Raw genomic sequence first — 18,812 nt, 5'->3', positions numbered from 1 at the left:
TTCTTCATAGTTGCATTCTAGTGAATGGATCCCTTCTTGCAGTGATCTTAGTTATTTTGTTCACAATTCTGACATAACACCACAGGTTGGATGGAACCTTATCTTTCCCACCAAAAAAAAGATCATTTGGCTTATGCAGCACCTTTTCTTAGGATTGGATTTACCTTTACTGTAATTCCACTAGCCAGGGTTAATGGCACAAGGGGTGAAACAACCTTATTACTATATTCAACATAGCAGCACTTTGTTTGTTTGTTTGTTTCACACCTTATTCCTTACTTTTCCCCTGTGAGACTTGAGTTCATCATTCAGAGAAGCAAAAGGTAAATTAGTCTAATGGTTAATAGATAACATATCCTTTGCAAGGCAGGGTTTTAAACACACTTCTAGTGTGTTTAAGTACTAGTGTTGGAAAATGTACCTTATCTGACAAGACAATTTAGTTATTCTGTTCATTTTTCTTTGTGTATGAACTCAGAGTAAATATCGTCAGCAGCCACATTCCTTCAAGTACACATCGGTGACAGACTCTCCTGGTCTCCTTCATGCAAAATTCAGCAATATGATTGCTAATGAGGTAGGCTCTCCTAACGTGAATCAGAAAATATGCTTTTCAAAATGCAGAGAGAGGGATGGAGGAGTGGGAAAGAGACAACCCTGTTCTTGAAAGAAAATGCATCAAAAAGAAAGCAAGCATCACTGAATTCTGCTTTTGCACAGTTAGATCACATTTTATTATTTCCAGACAAATATTTAATCCCATTTTTCAATTCAGCCTCTTTTTAAAAAGCTTGAATAGTGCCCATATGCCCATATGTCCTGTTATCAGGTGTTTTTACATGAAACAAAGCCTCAAAAGATCATTTCTGGGGGGTGTTCTTGAGGGAGCTCATTTGCATAATGCAGTCCACTTTTGAGGCCTCCAGAAAAAGAATCTTTTTTCTAATTTTCAAAAAACAAGAGAAAACCCACAGGTAAATTACCAGAATTGTCTGTAATAACACAAGGATAAAAAAATCCAAGCTAGAAAATGTCGAGTCTTACTGAAATGCCAGCTCTTTTAAATAACCCACATTCAAGGTGCCCTTAATGTTCTTAGGTCAACTTATGGCCTCCTGGGAACATACAAATTCAAGGCTAACAGCACAGTGGGTAGGCTTCATGATATATGCATAAAAATTGATTTTAAATTTGCTTTTCTTTTATGCCCAGAAAAAAACAAAAACATACAATAGCATTGTTATATTCTCAGCTGTTTTTTTCAGTGGCTGATTACAATTGTCATAATCATAAACAACTTAAACACTGCTATTACATTATTGAAACACTGGGAAAATTAATTGCAATCGTCTTTTTTGATCTCTTTTCTAGCGTCTCTATAAAGCAGCAGGAGAGGACAGTCAGCATCACTATACACCAACGCTGGGTCTGCCTGAGTTTACACGAGCAAGAATAAATGCAGCCAATCTCAGTGATGTAAGAGGTTTTTATATTTCTTATATGAGTTGGAGGATGATTTGTGCAATTTCAAGAAAGATGGATAAGCAGAGGACTTTTTAGATCTGTTCTATTTATGCTTTCCCTGATTTGATTATATTTATCTCCATTAGCATACATACAGTTGTAAATTAAATCTACATAAAGAATGACTTGTTTTGTCTACGTTAGTAGGATTTCCTCAAGATAATTAAAAAAAAATCCTTTGATTATGAGGAATGAGACTGTAACTCAGAATAACAAATGAAAGAGGGTTCCTTTGTTTGTTCCTTTGTGCATTTAAAAGTGAAAGAGCAATCTACATGTGCCTTTCCTATTTTAGGCAAAATACAGGGAATCTTGGCGTAATCTACGAGCTCAAGGCTACAAGCTGACAACGGAAGCACTCCCTTTCCAGACTGCGAGGGCCTCCAGAGAAATTGCCAGTGATGTGAGTTGAATGATTCAACCTTCCATCTTGCATAATTTCTGTTAACTTCATGTAAAACAATGTCTAAAGCAGATTTTACTGAATTAAAGCAACTCCATAACCATGTGAGACAAGTGTGAGACAGAATATATTACTTATGAATGAGATTCTTTGTGTGAATTTAAAAAAAAAAAAAAAAGAAAAGGAAGAAAAAAAAAAAAAGAGGAGGAATCACTGCTAATCGGGAACCAAGCTCAGTTAAACATCTTCCAGTGGGAAATAGCTGGTGAATTAAAGTATTTGCAGACAGATAAATCAGAGAGATTCTGCTCCTCTCCAGGCTTTTAGCTTCTCATATTATAAAGTGCCCACTAATTCTGTCCACCCTGCTTTGAACTGACTTTTGGAAGTGCTTAGGGCTCCTGAATTGAAATGAACTCAGAAGAAGTGTTCTTTGAATCTCTGTAAATCAGGAGCTGACTGTCCGGTTAGGAAGTGAAAATTAGTGAATTCTCTTGTACATGTGTTTTTTTACTGCCTAAAACAGAGGGAACAAATCTTCTTACCCCTAAAAATATTCTCTCATTTAGGTTGTTGTTTGGAAAATACTCAGACATGATGTTATCCATTTCTCAGAAAGCCGAAGTTCATCTCGAAATTTAACAAGAAAAAACTGACAATTAAGCTAAAATTAATTAAAGAAAGTATTTCTTTTGTGTAGTATTTAGTTGCATATTTTATCTCTAATATGATAAAATATGAATCTATTTCATGTGCATTTGTTTTATGAAGCAGCTATATCTAGCTGTAATGTATACTTAACTATATTTTGCAGAGTGCTTTTGGTTACAGCTTCAGATCTGCTCTAAAGGGTACAAATCCATAATAGAATTACATCCACTTACAACAGATCTGAATTTGGCCCTTCATCTTCGAAGCACTTTATAAACATTAGCTACTGTAATTTAATCCCCACAACTCTCTTGTGTGGTAGATAAGTGTTATTATCCCATTTCAACTACATTATGAACTCTTCAGGGCCCAGGCCTTCCCTTTAAAGTTCCAAGCACCCTGTTGATGCTGTATAAATAATCATTATCATCATCATCACTATTTCACAGAGAGGATAAATGCAAGATCATAGGGAGAGTTATAGTCCCAGCTAAGATGAGAATGAGGGGTTGCTGGTGCTTATTCTCGTGTTCAGGCCACCATCTTAGGCTTCTCAACATAGTTATTGATCCAGAAAGACTGAATTTACTCTTTAAAATAGCTGGGTGGCATTTGCAAATCTGAAGGCTACAAAGTGCATATGTATATATGCTCTGTAATGCTCTGTATAGATTTTTTTTTCTTCTTTTGTTTGTTTCTCTTACATTCTCATTCCTAATGATGGGATCATAACTATGAGAGATAATGAAAGTCCATGATCTGAGGTTAAACATGACAAATGCTTAGAGGATATTCAAAGCATGTATTGAATTGTGCTTAACTTAAATGTTGCAACTACTGTGATATTTAAACTGGAGAGCAATGAGAGATTCAAAAATTACTTCGTAGCACTGCATACTCTGGCTGTTTTTACAGTCAGCATAGATGTTTCCATGTTTTATCCTGAGTTATTTAGCCAGAACAGCCAGCCTAAGTTTGGCACGTTTTCACTTTTACCCTTTTTTATTTTTAGTACCAGTATAAATACAACTTTGTGATGGAGAGAGGAAAGCACATTGGTGCCAGAAGTGTTCTGGATGATACCAGGTTGCTGCATTGCTTGCATGCTGCCAAATTACAGAGTGAACAGGAATATAAGAAAGGATCCCAAGGAGTGTGGTCTCAGTACCATTTGCCCATGGACATGGTGAATCTTGTCCATGCAAGGAAAGCCCAGGCCTTAGCAAGTGATCAAGATTACAGAAAGAGACTTCATGAATTTACAGCGCTCCCAGAAGACATGAAGATGAAATGGGCCAAAAAAGCCCACATGCTACAGAGTGAGGTAAAGACTTTCCCTCTGTTAACAGTAAACTGAACTTAGCAATAACAAAGCTTTGAATGACTGGAACAAATTGTATGCTGACATTGGGCAGTGGTTTTAGGAGGATTGTAAACTTGTGTATGTGTAGCAGCAAGATATCTGATTGCTCTGCACATATGGAATATATGTGAATCAGAGGTTCTCGTGTTATGAATCTGACAGAAAATCATTGTGGTCACTTACCTGAGGGATGTAAAAAAGATCTCTTGACATTTTGGATCACAGCCAGGCAGAGGTTTGACAGCCACTGCCCTACGTGCAGAATTCTTTGTGCAGGAAATTAAATGCTCAGAGGTTGCTTTGAGATATGGTGCTAGAGGGTCATTTTGCAGATGGAGCTGGGAATATCAAACAACCAGTTCCCCAGATGTGTTCACAGAAATTGATCTCACAAATGTAAGTTCAGACAAGCTTCGACAGAAACGATGGAATCTCAGAATGGGCAACATCCGATGTCACTTCGTCATAGCATGTTTACCTTTGTTCAGGGGCAAGCTATTGGCTATGTTCAAACACATGTAAATATCGAGTTCATGTATAAGGCTGCATGGATGCAGGTAGCTGTATTTTAATGCTTTAGGTTCTGGAGTCATCTTTCCTTAGGTGCTTTGTACCAGAAAGCTATATTTGGGTGGGTTTTTGTTGTGTTAGAAAAGAGACATGGAAGGAATGATCCAGCAAGGAAGTGCAAAAGGTTGTTCAGGAAGTTGTTCTAACTCTTTACAGGTTTTCAGAGAGCTGATCACACTGAACTCAGGATTTTATTGAGAGACAAAGTGATGGGATGTCAGATCTGAAGGTCAGATATTTACAGATAGTCCAGCTATGAAAGTCAGAGTGGCAATCAAAGCACTGTAGAGCTTGTAACCTTCTTTCTTACTCAGTGTACTTGCTATCTAGTATCTCAAATATACTAGATATAATACTATATATTATAGAGTATATAAATATCCTCTTTGTTGCCAGAAAAAGACATCTTCAAAGAACCCTCCTTAACTTCTCTCTTCAAATAGGAGCAAATGATCCAACTGAAGGATCCCAGTTGGATTTTATTATTATGGTATAAAATTGTCTTTTTTTCATTTGTCTAGATGAAAATAAAAAAGTGTTACCCTGGAAAACAGAGGTATCCCAGTGGAGGGCAGCAAAAATAAGGATTAGGAATGAGTGAGAGAATTTTGGCTGTAGTTTCAGATCAGTACAACAGACACTAGAGTGTTTTCACTAGGGAAAACACTTTGTCAACTGCCTTTCAGTTAACAACCTTCATAGCACTTGGTGTTATGTGTACAATTATAACATTACATATATGTAATGTACACATACACATATATAATTAGATGCTTTTAAAATTAATAAAATAATCACGTTAAGCCATTCCCTGAGGAAAATCTAATACACTTGCTCAGGCCATCCAACAAGGCCATAGGTACTTTCTCTGTGAAGTCACAGAAAGCTCAGTCTACTTATTCTGTTTCCAAATTTACTGCTCCTATCCCCCCACGGTCCAAATCAGCACTACTTGATTGCTTAAACTTTCTTTTTCCTGGTTTACTACTCAGTAGAGCCCACCAGTTGCTGCCTCCTGGCTGATGACTTGTCCTCACAGCTACACTGCTGGTAATAGACAAAGAGCTCTTAGCTGTCGAAGTATGCTAGCTGTCTCAGGGAGCAGTGACTAGCAACTAAATTCACTATGCAACTTTTTGGAGATATTCTCGAGATGGTGTGGAAGCTGTTTATAGAAGCAATTCTTTGCCTTTCCAAATGCCATTCCTGCCTTCTTCTGTAATGGGTAACTGATGACATAGAGGTTATTTAGATCCAGGTAGGCAGTATATTTTGCTGTTTACTGATCTGTGATGGTGGTTTATACTATAGGAAAGTGTAATTTCCAAGGACTTAGTCCTAACAACATGTAGTTTAGAGCTTTCCTAACAAGGGTCAAGGCAGGAGATGAATAAGGACCTCAGGACTTGGTTCCCTGCCTATAGACGCCACAGAGAAATGATCAAGGTGGTTTTGTCTGATCCCCTCACTGTCTAGTAAGGATAAGGTACAGCACCCATTTGAGCTTGCTGGTTGCTGTCACCTTTTGTGTATAGGAGAAAAAAATACTGATAAAATGGGTGATTGGATTAGTCACACAGTGGGCCAATATCATGCAAGGAAAAGGCAGAATTGTTGGGACTGAGAGTACTTTACTGGTTCTGACTTTTTATTGGGTCTGTCTCATTTTACTTTATGGATCAGGAGGTAGAGGAAGCCTTTAATGCAAGTAAAGAATCTTAAGTCTCCTCTTAGAAATGGGGTTAATGAGGAAGCCTGCACCAGATAAAATAATTAGTATTCTTGACTTGAACTCACCTCAGAAAATTATTTCAAAAGGGTTTCTTTTACGCCCAGTACAAACAGGTTATTACTTACTGCTTTGAGTCATACTAATTCACCGGTGGGGCCTTCTCTTGTAACTTGCATATGATACATTATTTAATTCCTGGTGGAATGAACAAATGCAAACAGTTTGGCTTTACGATCTGATATGTGCATGGCAAATGAAAAACCTCAAAATGTTAATATGAATCAGGGAGTTTTTTTAAAAAACCTTAATAGCTGTGGATACAAAACTGATAGCTAACGATTTTCATTTTTAACAGCATCGCTATAAATCAGACTTGAACTTCATGAAAGGAGTTGGTTGGATGGCTCTGAGATCTCCGCAGATAGAAAGTGTAAAGAAGGCTGGAGAGCTCATCAGTGAGGTAACTGATAAATCTTTCATGGGATAGCACGTCTGTAGGAATTGTTTACCATCAAGGCTCCTCGTTACATGACACTTACGAATGTAGCTTATCATTTCCTTTTGATGTGGGAGCCTGTTTATACAAGGTGTAAGTTACCAAGAAGCAGTACGGGAGATGCAAGTCCACTGTGTGACACCTGCTGAATATTTTCCATTCTGAATGAAACACAAGAGTATAAACAAAACATGTAGCAATAAATAAATGCAGTAAATTCTATTATGAAATTCTAAGCAGGTGCTTATGGAAATGTTATAGAAAGGTACAGCATTGACAGTCACGCTGAGGGGGCATAAGCCTGCTCAGTATTACGTATTAATGGAGAAGAATTATGAGCTGTCAAAAGTGTAGTGTTCAAAATATTTTGCATGTGAATATCCAGTGCAAAGTCCTTCTTACAAAACAACAACAAAGTTTGGTGCCTGGACGTTACAGCAACGACACAGGGGCGTCCTTTTTCATTAGCGGAAAGAGCAACTGAGACTAAAGCAGAACGGTATGTTTTTATTACTATGGCTTCAGGAAGGTGATATTTGTGTTTTGCCCCAGTTGTCACACACCCAGAATCATGATATATCACTGTCTAACAGAAACATCCTGTGTTTTTTTTTTCTGTTGTTTGCTTTTGTTGCCTCCTCCAGACAAAGTACCGTCAGAAGCCAGAAAGTTTGAAGTTCACTTCTGTAGTTGACTCTCCAGATTTGATTCATGCTAAAAATAGCTACCTCCAGTGTAGTGATGTAAGTTTTATTTTACTATAAATGATCATAACTTCCGTTGTGCTATAATGCATTATAGAGTTGACCTCAATTCCAGTATCAGTTAAACTCAATGACTTTTGACTCCTCAGAGGCTGTACAAGGCTGGAGACTCTGAAGCCAGGCACAAGTATACCCTGCCTCCTGATCATCCAGACTTTATCCGAGCCCGCCAGAATGCACTTCACATCAGTGATGTAAGTAATAGAGGCTTTTACTTGGAGGAATTGACTTGGTAATGGTCATTACCAATGACCATTACCATTTAATGGTCATTAAAGAAAACAAATTTGCTTGGGAATGAAAAACTTTCATGAATATGTAGAAGCCGGGTTCTTTGAGCCTGACATGAACTGAAAAAGCCATAGCTTGTGGACAGCTTACCCCAGGCAGAGGCACTCAATTTATCCCTAATATACTGGTCTGTAATTAAACCATTGTCATCATTAGCTGCAGGGTCACATTCACCTTAGTATGAAAAAGGCTTTGAGTTGCTTGTTTAGTGGTAGGTCCTCTATAGGTAAAGGAAAGAAATAGGATTTACATTCTTTGAAGTGACAGAGGAAAAAAGTAACATGGCAAAGAGATGATTGCACACAAACAAAAAGTCAGCCCTAGACCTATTAACAAAGCACACAGTAAAGACTGTATTGGTTCTACCCAGGCTGCCTACTGGTTCTTGCAGGACTTCTGGCATCTCAATTTACTTTTGGACTAAGCACCACCTAGCACTAAATCCATCAGTGAAACGTGAAAATATCTTTTGAAATGTGAAGCGGATTTTGTGCTGGTTTTCATACAGTCACAAACCCCAGAAAAGATGAATCAAAGTCTTACAGAAAGAAAATCAATAAAATCAGAAAGGGACAGCCAGAAGTGTCTGCTAAGGTACAACGGCTGTGTAGCAGGATGTACAGACTGGAGGCTGGTGTAAGAATGCTTCTAAGGGAGGCAGACCCAAATCTAGAGAAATTTTTCTCTTCAGGATGTAAATGTATTTCACATCCACAAAGTCACATTAAATATGTTAGAACTGGCTGTTATTCCAGATGAGTTAATGAAGCCACATGTGGCTGTGGAATAGAGACAGGGATCATTAGAAAAGCTTGAAATAACTGGCATTGAAATTATGATGCCATGAAACCCAAGACACTGCAAGTGGATGCATCAAAAGAGAGAATAAGGGCAATACCAATGCAATATTGATGTGACTGATGCATCACAGTTTCTAATAGAAATTAAATCAAATCAAAAACAACCACATTCAAGTACAAAAGGAAACCCTGGTGGCATTTTTCAGATGAGACATTTTATCATTATGGGGAATAGAAAAGAAGTTGAAGTGCTATAGAACTGGATCAAAACCTTGGAGATGGTACTGATGACTCTTGATACAAATAAGCCCAGTAGGATAAAACATTTATTATTGCTGTTATGGGACTACGTTTAAGACACTGCGGGGGGAAATGACTGTTTTGTTCTTTTCTTCTCAACACAGAAAGTGTATAAAACATCTTGGGAACAGACAAGGGCATCTGGCTATGATTTTAGGATTGACGCCATTCCGTTCCAGACAGCAAAGGCTTCAAGAGAGATTGCAAGTGATGTAAGAATTGTTCTGTTTCAAACACTTCCCAACCCTATTCCCATGCCACCCCCACCCTGTAAAAATGGTGAATTCTGACATAAGAGAACATTGTTCTGTTTCCCAAAAATGGGTGACCAGTGAAACCAAATGCCGGTTAAGTGCAAAGGTTTCCAACTAAAGGCTTCCATTAATAATGTCCAAGACCAAGCTGCTTTTCATTTCAAGGAGCTGTTCTTGGGAAGGAAGTGTATTATATTATAGGTAAATAAGCTAGGAATCAGGCTAGGGATAGCCAACCATGGGCTAGAATAAAGTGTGTCACCTTTGAGCAGAGAAAACATCAAGAAAGCTGAAGATAGAAGAGCTTTATTGCTTATTGGGTGCACAATAAGATGACCTTTGGTTGCTTTTGAGAGAGGATTGCTTTGGGCTCCCTAAGCCATTACACTACCTTAGCACAAAGGTCATTCTCCTAGAGTGTCACGTTAAATTAGCAGATACAGTTTGATATCAAACAAACCCTTGGTCTCTGTGCACTACAAGAAGCATTATGGATAGCTAGGGGAGGATAAGTTATTTCATAATGGAATTTGAAGGTGATGTAAATATGAAAGTGAGATTCTCCTCTACATTTCCTGCAGTACAAATACAGAGAAACCTTCCTGAGAGGCAGAGGCCAGCAGATTGGATTCCTCAGTGCAAATGATGATCCCAAAATCAGACATGTCCTCAGAGTGGGGAAACTCCAGAGTGACAACCAATACAGGAGTGGATATGCCCAAAACAAGGCGCAGTTCCACAGTCACCTTAACCAGCCGGGGTTCCTGCATGCTAAGAGAAGTCAGCAGCTCGCCAGCAATGTTAACTACAAGCAGCCCTTGCATGAATATACTTGTGATCCTGAGCAGCTAAATGTGAAGCATGCAAAGCAGGCCTATAAGCTGCAGAGCGATGTAAGTACAGCTGAGTGGCACTGTCCTGTCAGGCGCTAGGAGCTGTCTGTGGCAATGTGCTTCACAGAGCTTGTCTATCAACAAAATCATCCTTAAAAGAACTACAGTCTGTTTGTGGAGAACAAACAATTTGTTTATTATTGACCCCGTTGCTCTTTATATGTTCTCTCTTGAAAACCCAGGGCATGTGGTTTGATTAACGTCAACCAAATTGAATACACACTAGTGTACATTTCGTTCTCTTAGGTAAAATACAAGTCTGACTTGAACTGGCTCAGAGGCATCGGCTGGACTCCCCCAGGTTCTTACAAAGTCGAAATGGCAAGAAGAGCTGCTGAGCTGGCATACCTTCGGGACATGGCAATGCAAGCTGCTTCTGCTCAGTATGGACCTCAAGTTGTAAGTAAATCATTCTTCTCACAAATTGCAAGAGCTCTGCTCTGTAGAAGGCAGGCAGGCACACATCCTGTTTAATGCTTTTTGGATGCTCCCTGGGCAGTGCAGTTCTCCCAATTATTTAAACAGAATATATATTGCTTCCATCATCAAGCTTTGTGTACACCTCAGTATGAAGGAACCTCTCAAGGGAATTCAGCTATGTCAGGGTTGAGTAATTCCTTTAGGGATCAGGAAATGCCCCAGGACAGGATTTTACTTACACTACAGGATGCGTTTCCCTTAACTTTGGATGTTGTCAGATCTCAAAGTGTCCTGCTATATCCACAGAGAGCAAAATTTCAGTTGGAAAGGACTCCCTGTGCAACTCCCTTTCTCTTTTCCTAGTTTCGGCAAGACACATCCTTGTTACCCTGTAATCTCCACTGACAGCTGTATTGACAAGCTCAGTGTAGACTCCTAAGAACATAAAGCATACTGTGGGAAGCTTTTTGCTCCAGCCTCCTCCACCCCTGTCCGTCCCAAGCTGCAAGAAATTACAAACTTGTTTTTTCCCCAGGTTTTCCTTCTCCCTCACCTCCACAGCATGGCTCCCAGCCTGCAATTTCCCAGCATAATAAAACAAAAGTCCACACAGAGATCTTGTAACCCCTGCAGTTAGGAAGCATTAAGTTACAGTAAAAGAGAAGCTCTGCACTTTAAATACTTGTTTCATTTAAGTTTTAACCTTGGCAACAAGTCAAACAATAACCCAACACAAAAGAAACAGGACATACCCATGACTTACATTCCCATCTGAAAAGCTACTCAGGAAATAAATTATAACTATGGTTGAGCAATGCAGGCAGTGGTGACTGCAGGCAGTATCTTCTTAAGCCCTACGTGTGGTAATGATCTGATGGTCCCAGGGAAATCTACAGGTGTGCAATTCACTTGGAACTTGCTAGGTTGCTCGTTATTTAAGGCTCAATTTAGAAATTAGGCCTTGAGCACATTCTGTCCTTGGATATGTGTGTCATTTAACTTACACGCATGGGTCAGGTATCTGCATTTCTCCACGGCAGAGATGTCCTCAGTACAGAGCAGTAATTCAGATTTTGTCCAGTTGTTTCTAGTTGAGGTAATTTTTAATTTGTAAATATATTTGTAGAATAATAGTTAAAGCTTTCTCCTGTCTATTGGCTGTTCTCACAATTTAGTTGTTTGATCTTATTACAGGACCAACTGGGGGCAGAAGGATCTCAGCAGGTCACAGTCAATCCTGATGCTTCAGAAATTCTGCAAGTCAAGAGAAAGAAAATGCAGCTGTATAAGTAAACAGAAACATGACACGATACAAATAGATTTTCATCTTATCTTGCAAATCTTGTAGCTTTTCCATTTTTCTGGAAAGCACAATAGATGGCATCTAAGATTTTTTTGTTTTGTTTTAAAAAGCAAGCTAGACATTGCAATTTATAACTGATCTTTCTAATTTTTGCATGGATACTTTGTGATTTATCATTGTATGAATTACAGAGGCTGATATTTATTTACAGCTGTAAATGAAATTAATACTAGGTGACTGGCAGGCTCAGCTTTGTACTACAGATGAATGAACCTGATTGGTAGAATATAAAATCATTTGTATTGGAACCAGATTTGTCAGATTTATTCATACTTCTAACCTTTGGAGTTTTTCATGTTACTGGATTATTGGCACCACTGACCTAAGAGAATACAAAAGCATGATTTTGGTGGCTTAACAGGTGAACAAGACAAGGGCCAGTGGAAGCAAAGTTATTGACTAACCAAGGGCATGTCTTTTAGTGGACAACAGAGAATTTGTTCTTGATCAACAGGATGTGTTCGGATCACTTTAGTTATTCACTCTATTTCAAAACAAAATATCAAGATTAGCTCATTAGAAGCTAGGAGGGGTCGCTATAGATAGATTAGGTAGCTGCTTAGAGAAGGTTGTAAACCCTGGAATTCAGATAAGAGAGAGATTACTATTTTAAGGAATTGAATATTTGCTTGCAGATGTCTACTTTTTATATCCTGATTTAATACCAATCCCATTTCTCAAATTTGTGTATATGGTTACAGAACCATTGGACAAAAAAAATTATAGTTCTATTTGCAAACCTTGCAAAAACTCAAGAATTATCCAATAGACTTAGATACATCTTTTTCTTTCGACAGGATTTAATACCTTTTGCCATTCCAGAGCTGTCTCCTACTGAAGTGATCTTGACTCTGACCGAATTTTGGATTTAATCCAACTGAGAAATGTTGTCACCTGGGTATAAACTCCTGGCTTGTTTTTTAACCCGCACTGATCACCCCAGCTCACAAGGCCATATACATAGTAGGAGCCGTTTTCTACACAAGTTAGAGGGCCTCCAGAGTCTCCCTAATAGGAGAAAATACGAAAAAGCATACAAAATTAGTTCAAAATGCGAAGCAAAACGTTGACTGATATAAGAATTCCCTTCTCTCATCAAAAGACCTTGAAATTGGAATGATGGTGGGTTTTTTTTCCTAGCAGATGTATCAGCAGGTGCTGCTCAGTTCCTGAGTAGACTTACAGTTCTGGAATCAGGTCATACAACACTAGACTTTTGTGGACGTAAATTTCTGTTTAAGTCTGTGATGTATATCTGACAAAGTCAAATGAAATTTCCCAGGCATGAAAGTACCAGGCAGTCAGAACTCAGAACTCTTTCTGAACTCAGAAAGACAAAGCTGTGATACTTAGCATAAAAGAAAACACTTGATCTTCCCCACACCATCCCCCTACCACTGATCCCCTCAGATAACAATAACAAAAATAATTATTCTGAGCTGGTTGGTAGTTTTCAGTGTTACAGGTGATTTCTCTTGCTAAGTATCCTTGCAGTGGTAGTTTTCAGCCCAGGAACCATTGTTCAAACTCCTCCCCAGATTTACAACAGTATAAATATGAACTGGCTTCACGTTTGCACTAGCTGACTTGCCCTGTAAGTATTAGCTCTGATAGTGAAGATCAGATTAGAACTGTTCCTCGTGGTAGTGGCTGTAATAGAATTGAGAGAAAAAAAGACAAGTTTTCAAGTTATTAAGAAAAAATGCCTCAGAAGCCAAACTTCCCAGGCTAGTCTCTAGATCCCATAGATCTGCCTGTGGCTGACAGTGAAGACATTAGCTCTAGGGGCATATGTCTCAAACTGTACTGAAGAAAGACGATGGCTGTTGAAATAATACACTGATGGGAGAAACAGATACATATGCAGCACCCTGCCAAAGCTATTACTCTGCACAGCCTGACTATTTACACGAAAAATTAGTGTTCAAATACAGAAAAAGCAACAGACCTGACAAGAATCAGCTCTGGGTCTCTGAAGATTTCCTGCACAAAACATGCTTTCATCCAGTAGCTGATCATATGCTCTGGGTGCATTGCATTGCTTCTGTGAAATCAGCTTGACATTGGCATCTAGCAGCTGATGGGATATATCATCTGCAGGATGTACACCAAAAATAAAAAATGTCACCTTCCTCCCAGTCCTGTTACATGTTGACTTTGTTCAAAATAGGAGCTTGCTTGCCATTCGTATGGGAAAGGGTAAGAGCAGGGAGGGGTACATGGTCTAGCCTGGGAAGAAAAGAAGCATGTCTGCATTGATAAGGGTTAGAGTTTGAGCCTGGAGGCTTCACTCAGGACACTGAGCTGTTGCCTGAACAAAAGCAAAGTCAGGTATTCAGCATTTGGCTCAGATCAGCTCTGCACCTGTCAGTGGTATCCTGCTTTTCAAAGGTGCTGGTGGTCTGCAGCTCCCACTGGTCCCAACGGGACTTAGAGCTGCTCAGCACTTCTCAGACTAGTGCCATTAGATGTTGTAACACATAGGCTAATGAAACAGATGAAAACTGAAAATCATGCAATATTTAAAGGCAATGATTAATTACATGGAATCTAAAGACATAACTTGACATCTAAAGGCAATAGCCAGAGTTTCAAAGCACTACATCTGTAGATAATTAAAGGTGGTTTATAAGTTAGGTTCTGCCTGAGATTCAGGAAATATTCTATTTCTGCAGTGATTTCCTGAAATGCTAATAGCAGCTCTGCCCAAAGAAGGAGACAACTAGTTTGAACACATACAGGATACTTGATATTCTTTGTAGGAAAAAGAAAATAATAATAAAATTCCCCATTCACTTTTTAAGAGAGACTTTCTATTTGGAACTTTTAAAAAATGTCCATTAAATTCTGTTGGTGCATTCTGATCAAATATATGTGCTTGTCTCTTGTGGACTTCAATGAGAGTTACATCAGAAGGGAGAATTTGGTCCTGTGTATCATATCAGGCTGTATCAGTCACAAAGCACTAGGACACCTACTGCGGCCTCAGTGACACATCTTCCTTCTGCTGCTTTACAGCAACACATCAATCAGAACATGAGAAAATGCATTTTTCAGAAAATTGCCATTATCTTTTATTTAAGCATAGTAATTTCTCCCCTCAGGATTTACCATGGGCAAGAAAGGTTTTGGATAGAGCTAGCTCAACTTGAAAAGCCTTGGTTGGGTTTTTTATGTTATTTTCCAGCACATCTGAAGATCCAGATGCTGCTTCTGAAAAGCTTTATCTGACCCAATGGGCTGGAAAACAATGTGAAAGTTCCAGCCTGTCTTAGTCCTGTCTTGAAACTCACAAAGTGTACAATAGTCTCTCTTGATACCTTCTTACTTCTATAGCTGGCTCCAGATGAAACCATGATATGTTGTGTCATCTGGCAAGCAGAAAACCAAACCAAACCAAAAAAAAAAAAAATGTGGAGGGGGGATTTTTTCAGAGCTCTCTGAAAAAACACAGCCAGCCCTCATGGGCTCACATACCTGTCTCTGTTGCACCCCATCCTGAAATGAAGCAGTCAGTCCCAACGGGAAAGTAGAAGTTAGGCAGACACACTGTTTTCACATACTTTGTTTCCACGGCACAGTGACCATCAACTGGCTTCAACTTGAGTAATGCTGGAGACAAGATAAAAGTATTTGTAACTTGTATTTTGATTTTAATCCCTAGCCATCATTATCGGTCTGTGCCACAACCCCATGGGATAGGGGCTTGCACTGACATATCGTTCACACTATGTGCTGGACCTGTCCCAATTTTTTTTTTGTTAGTCCTCACATACAGTGGTTTCTCCCTGCCCAACACGATTCACATCCCAAAGATTCACATGGGTATAAACCATAATTTGACCTAATAATTTACGGAATACATTCTACGAGTGGAATTTTATACTGACTTCAGTTGTGGAGAGGCACTTCAGGCAACTGATTTTAGAACTGAGATACATTTAATAAAAAGGGTTTTACCAATATCATTGTGTGGGACACCACCCTTCTCTCTGTATTTGTGGTGTACGATGATCTTCTCCACATCAAATATTTGCTCTTGATGTTCCCTCTTCTTGAGGTCTTGCTTTCCAAGAACCACTTGGAGATTTTCTGCTGGCTCTCTGCAAAAAGAGTAAAGTAAACAACATTATCTATTGTGGTGGTGCAGACATTACAGACCTTGTATATCAATGGTGAAAACCTGCAGCTTTAGTATCTGGAAGTCAAGACACTGCTTCCTGTTGTGGAGCATGACCAGAAGATTTCCTAAGATTGTTATAACTGGGCTTGGTCAGGAAAACTCTAGCATTGGACAATACACGTGCTCTTAACTTGTTGCAGTCATTAAACAAAATGAGTTAAAGCTGTATGAACATGCTTTTTAATTTTATTATTGTTTTTTAATTTATTATTTTGATTCTTTTTATTTTGGGGCAGACTAGCAGCGTACAAATAGTCTATTACCATGGCTGTGATGTTGAGTGCTAACTCACAGAGCCATGGGATTACAATCCTTCGCCACTGTCTAAGCACACTTAAAATCATCTGTGCTGGAATGGTCTCTAGAGTGTAATTTACCAATTTCCAAGGGTAGTGACTTCCAACCTCTTCAAAAAAAAAAAAAAAAAAAAAAAGAATGCTCAAGGAAATGTCATTTTCTGAGCTAGCTGGCACATAAACAATTGGAAACAAAAAGCATGTTTGTGCTCTTCTAAAAATCTTAACTATGATGCAATTTGTCAAGTTGATCATGGTATCCCAATAATCCCTGAGATTTTCATGGGTGTTTTCTTTCAAATACTGTAAAAACGTTCTTATAGTCCTCCTGTTTTCCTCTCACACACTTATTTTAGCTCATTTTAGATGAGTGAGGTGTAAGTTTAATTTCTAATTCCAGCAAGCACCATTTTTTTCATATACACTTATACATTTTCATGTGCATGTTCTTCCTTTTTTTTTTTTGGTATCTTTTCCTTTCAGTTTGATTCCCAGAATAATTTGGATTGTAAATCATTTGAATGTGAAGCTATCTTTAACTGCCACCCTGTTTTTTTTATATGTTTATCTACCCTAGGCACAGGACATGCACCTACGTAAGGCAGTGTCCAGCAGTAAGAACCCAGCACGATTTAATTAGCACTCCACCACAGAAATGTGTGCTGCTTCTTGAAGTCTTTCTCTGCAGAGACACCATCCAGGGATGTTTGCCAGCTGTAGTTTTAACTCCAGCATAGATCCTCTTGAGTGCCCTCTGACCTTCTGGTTGTCCACATGTTTTGAATATTGAATTTGTTCCGCTTGGGTCTGCTAGGCTGTCTGTTGGCCATTGGCTCTCCTGAGCTGTGTTGGAAAAGGCAGCAGATGGGTAATGCAGAGATAATATCAGACAGGAGGAGTTAAGCAGCGGGTGGTGACCTGCTCATCCAGACACGTACACACTGCCAAACAGCTCACTTCTAATTCATTACTCTACCTGTTCCTGAGCAGGGTGAAATGTCACAGAAGTCCCACTCCACTTCGTTATTTTTTCTGATGTAGCACCAGGGTTTTTGATCCTCATCAGGATTCCTGAAGGGAACAGTTGAGCATCAGCCAGAGTGGGGAAGTCTCCATGAAACTGCAAAGGAGCTAAGGATGCTTAAGAGAGCGGCCTCATGCTCCCATAAAAGAGCCAGGCTTTGAGAGATACTCTTTCATAAGATTTGACAAAGATACCTAAGATAAGGAAGTGCCGCTTCTGCCATTTTACTGTCCCCTTACCTGTCTTAATCCAGAAAAAAAAACAAGGGAAATTGAGGACTGCTTCTGGAAGCCTCACTTCAGTGCAGTGACTTAGGGAATGCAGCCCTAACATCCTCGTATTTTATAGACAGGCACTGTCTAGAAATACGCGAGATTTTAACACCCTCAGTTTGCCAAATTCCTGGGAGCAGTTTGTACTCAGTGATCCCTTCGATACTGACCTCTACAGCTGCTTCTTCAAAATATTACCTGCAGAAGTTATGTTCACCGATGCCATAAGTGTCGGCATCCTCCATAAATGCATTAACAGGGAGGTCCAGGAGCAAATGGGAATTCCAGTGCAGGCAGGTCTTGCCATTCTCTGCTTGGTTCACTCTTCCTCTGTACCCAAGGGAGTCTTCTTCATAACAGTCATCCAATCCTGTAAGAAGACAATGTTGACATGAAAAAGTCTTTATAAAATGTTGCTCCTTGCCTGAAGTGGCTCCTCTTCCTTCCCTTCCTTGCCTTACATTAATTTGATGAGGGATCAGAAGGACCCATGGGATCACATAGTGATATCTCTTGGCCTAGACAGGCCAGAAACAAGAGTTATGTCCCAGCATCTGTCCAGCTTGAAGCTTGATTGACTTCAAACACCCGAAAACTCGTTGCATGGTAAGGACCACCCAACCATGTATCAACAGCTGTCCCCAGCCTGGGGAGGCACAGACAACCGGCTGTGAACCTTCCCTACATCATCTTTCTGGTGTTTAAGGAAAACCCGATGTTCCTTCCCCACGGGTCACATACAACCCCTGGAGAACATGCGCTCACTCATGCTCTGCCAGTGGGAGCCTGCTGAAGCACAGCTCAGAAAACATCGGTATGGGAACAGCTTTGATCCCCTTGGATGACGGAGGCTGCAGTGCTCAGCTTCTTCCCCTGACACCCTCCCCAAGGCGGCCAGTGGTCGGACTCTTGGTGGGGAAGGCCTTGGTCGGCACAGCTGCAGGGTGAAGGCAGCCTGAGGAGGGTTAGCCCCAGCCTCCCTGGGGGCCGTGACGTACCGATCTCACAGAACCTCCCTCTGAATGGCTCAGGGCACTTGCAGGTGAACTTTGATCTGATTCTGTGCCGTATGCAGGTTCCTCCATTCTTGCATGGGTTTGGCCTGCATTGTGAAGATGCTGTCAAGGTGGAAAACAGAGAAGGCCTTGCAACTCTCCTGGATGCTCCACAGCCGCTCACACACCCCATGGAAATCCAGGAAAGCCCCCGTTTA

The 18,812-nt window shown here is 39.8% G+C and overlaps 2 protein-coding genes across 8 annotated transcripts in view; one reads left to right on the top strand and one right to left on the bottom strand.

The window, feature by feature from the left end:
• The window catches only part of LOC121073134 (nebulin related anchoring protein), a 52,422-nt gene extending 39,587 nt beyond the window's left edge, over positions 1–12,835 (top strand). For 2 of the 3 annotated variants that reach the window (XM_040563793.1, XM_040563791.1), the window contains 11 exons: positions 479–577; positions 1,372–1,476; positions 1,820–1,927; positions 3,591–3,902; positions 6,599–6,703; positions 7,384–7,482; positions 7,593–7,697; positions 8,999–9,106; positions 9,730–10,041; positions 10,288–10,440; positions 11,656–12,463. In XM_040563793.1, the coding sequence (XP_040419727.1) occupies positions 479–577; positions 1,372–1,476; positions 1,820–1,927; positions 3,591–3,902; positions 6,599–6,703; positions 7,384–7,482; positions 7,593–7,697; positions 8,999–9,106; positions 9,730–10,041; positions 10,288–10,440; positions 11,656–11,754 (1,605 nt within the window). In that variant the 3' untranslated portion in view covers positions 11,755–12,463. Of the gene's footprint in view, positions 1–478; positions 578–1,371; positions 1,477–1,819; positions 1,928–3,590; positions 3,903–6,598; positions 6,704–7,383; positions 7,483–7,592; positions 7,698–8,998; positions 9,107–9,729; positions 10,042–10,287; positions 10,441–11,655; positions 12,464–12,631 lie in introns of those variants that run through there. The other variant, XM_040563792.1, reaches the window with a different exon arrangement.
• HABP2 (hyaluronan binding protein 2) overlaps positions 10,066–18,812 on the bottom strand; it is a 73,450-nt gene continuing 64,703 nt past the window's right edge. For all 5 annotated transcript variants that reach the window (XM_040563795.1, XM_040563797.1, XM_040563796.1 and 2 more), the window contains 9 exons: positions 18,598–18,717; positions 17,798–17,969; positions 17,280–17,374; positions 16,900–17,146; positions 15,785–15,927; positions 15,302–15,436; positions 13,773–13,918; positions 12,632–12,832; positions 10,066–11,715 (listed from right to left, as the gene is read on the bottom strand). In XM_040563795.1, the coding sequence (XP_040419729.1) occupies positions 12,656–12,832; positions 13,773–13,918; positions 15,302–15,436; positions 15,785–15,927; positions 16,900–17,146; positions 17,280–17,374; positions 17,798–17,969; positions 18,598–18,717 (1,235 nt within the window). In that variant the 3' untranslated portion in view covers positions 10,066–11,715; positions 12,632–12,655. The remainder of the gene's footprint in view (positions 11,716–12,631; positions 12,833–13,772; positions 13,919–15,301; positions 15,437–15,784; positions 15,928–16,899; positions 17,147–17,279; positions 17,375–17,797; positions 17,970–18,597; positions 18,718–18,812) is intronic.

Source organism: Cygnus olor, chromosome 7 (genome assembly GCF_009769625.2).
Source record: "Cygnus olor isolate bCygOlo1 chromosome 7, bCygOlo1.pri.v2, whole genome shotgun sequence".
Lineage (NCBI taxonomy): Eukaryota > Metazoa > Chordata > Aves > Anseriformes > Anatidae > Cygnus > Cygnus olor.
This window is presented reverse-complemented; position numbering and strand designations above follow the sequence as displayed.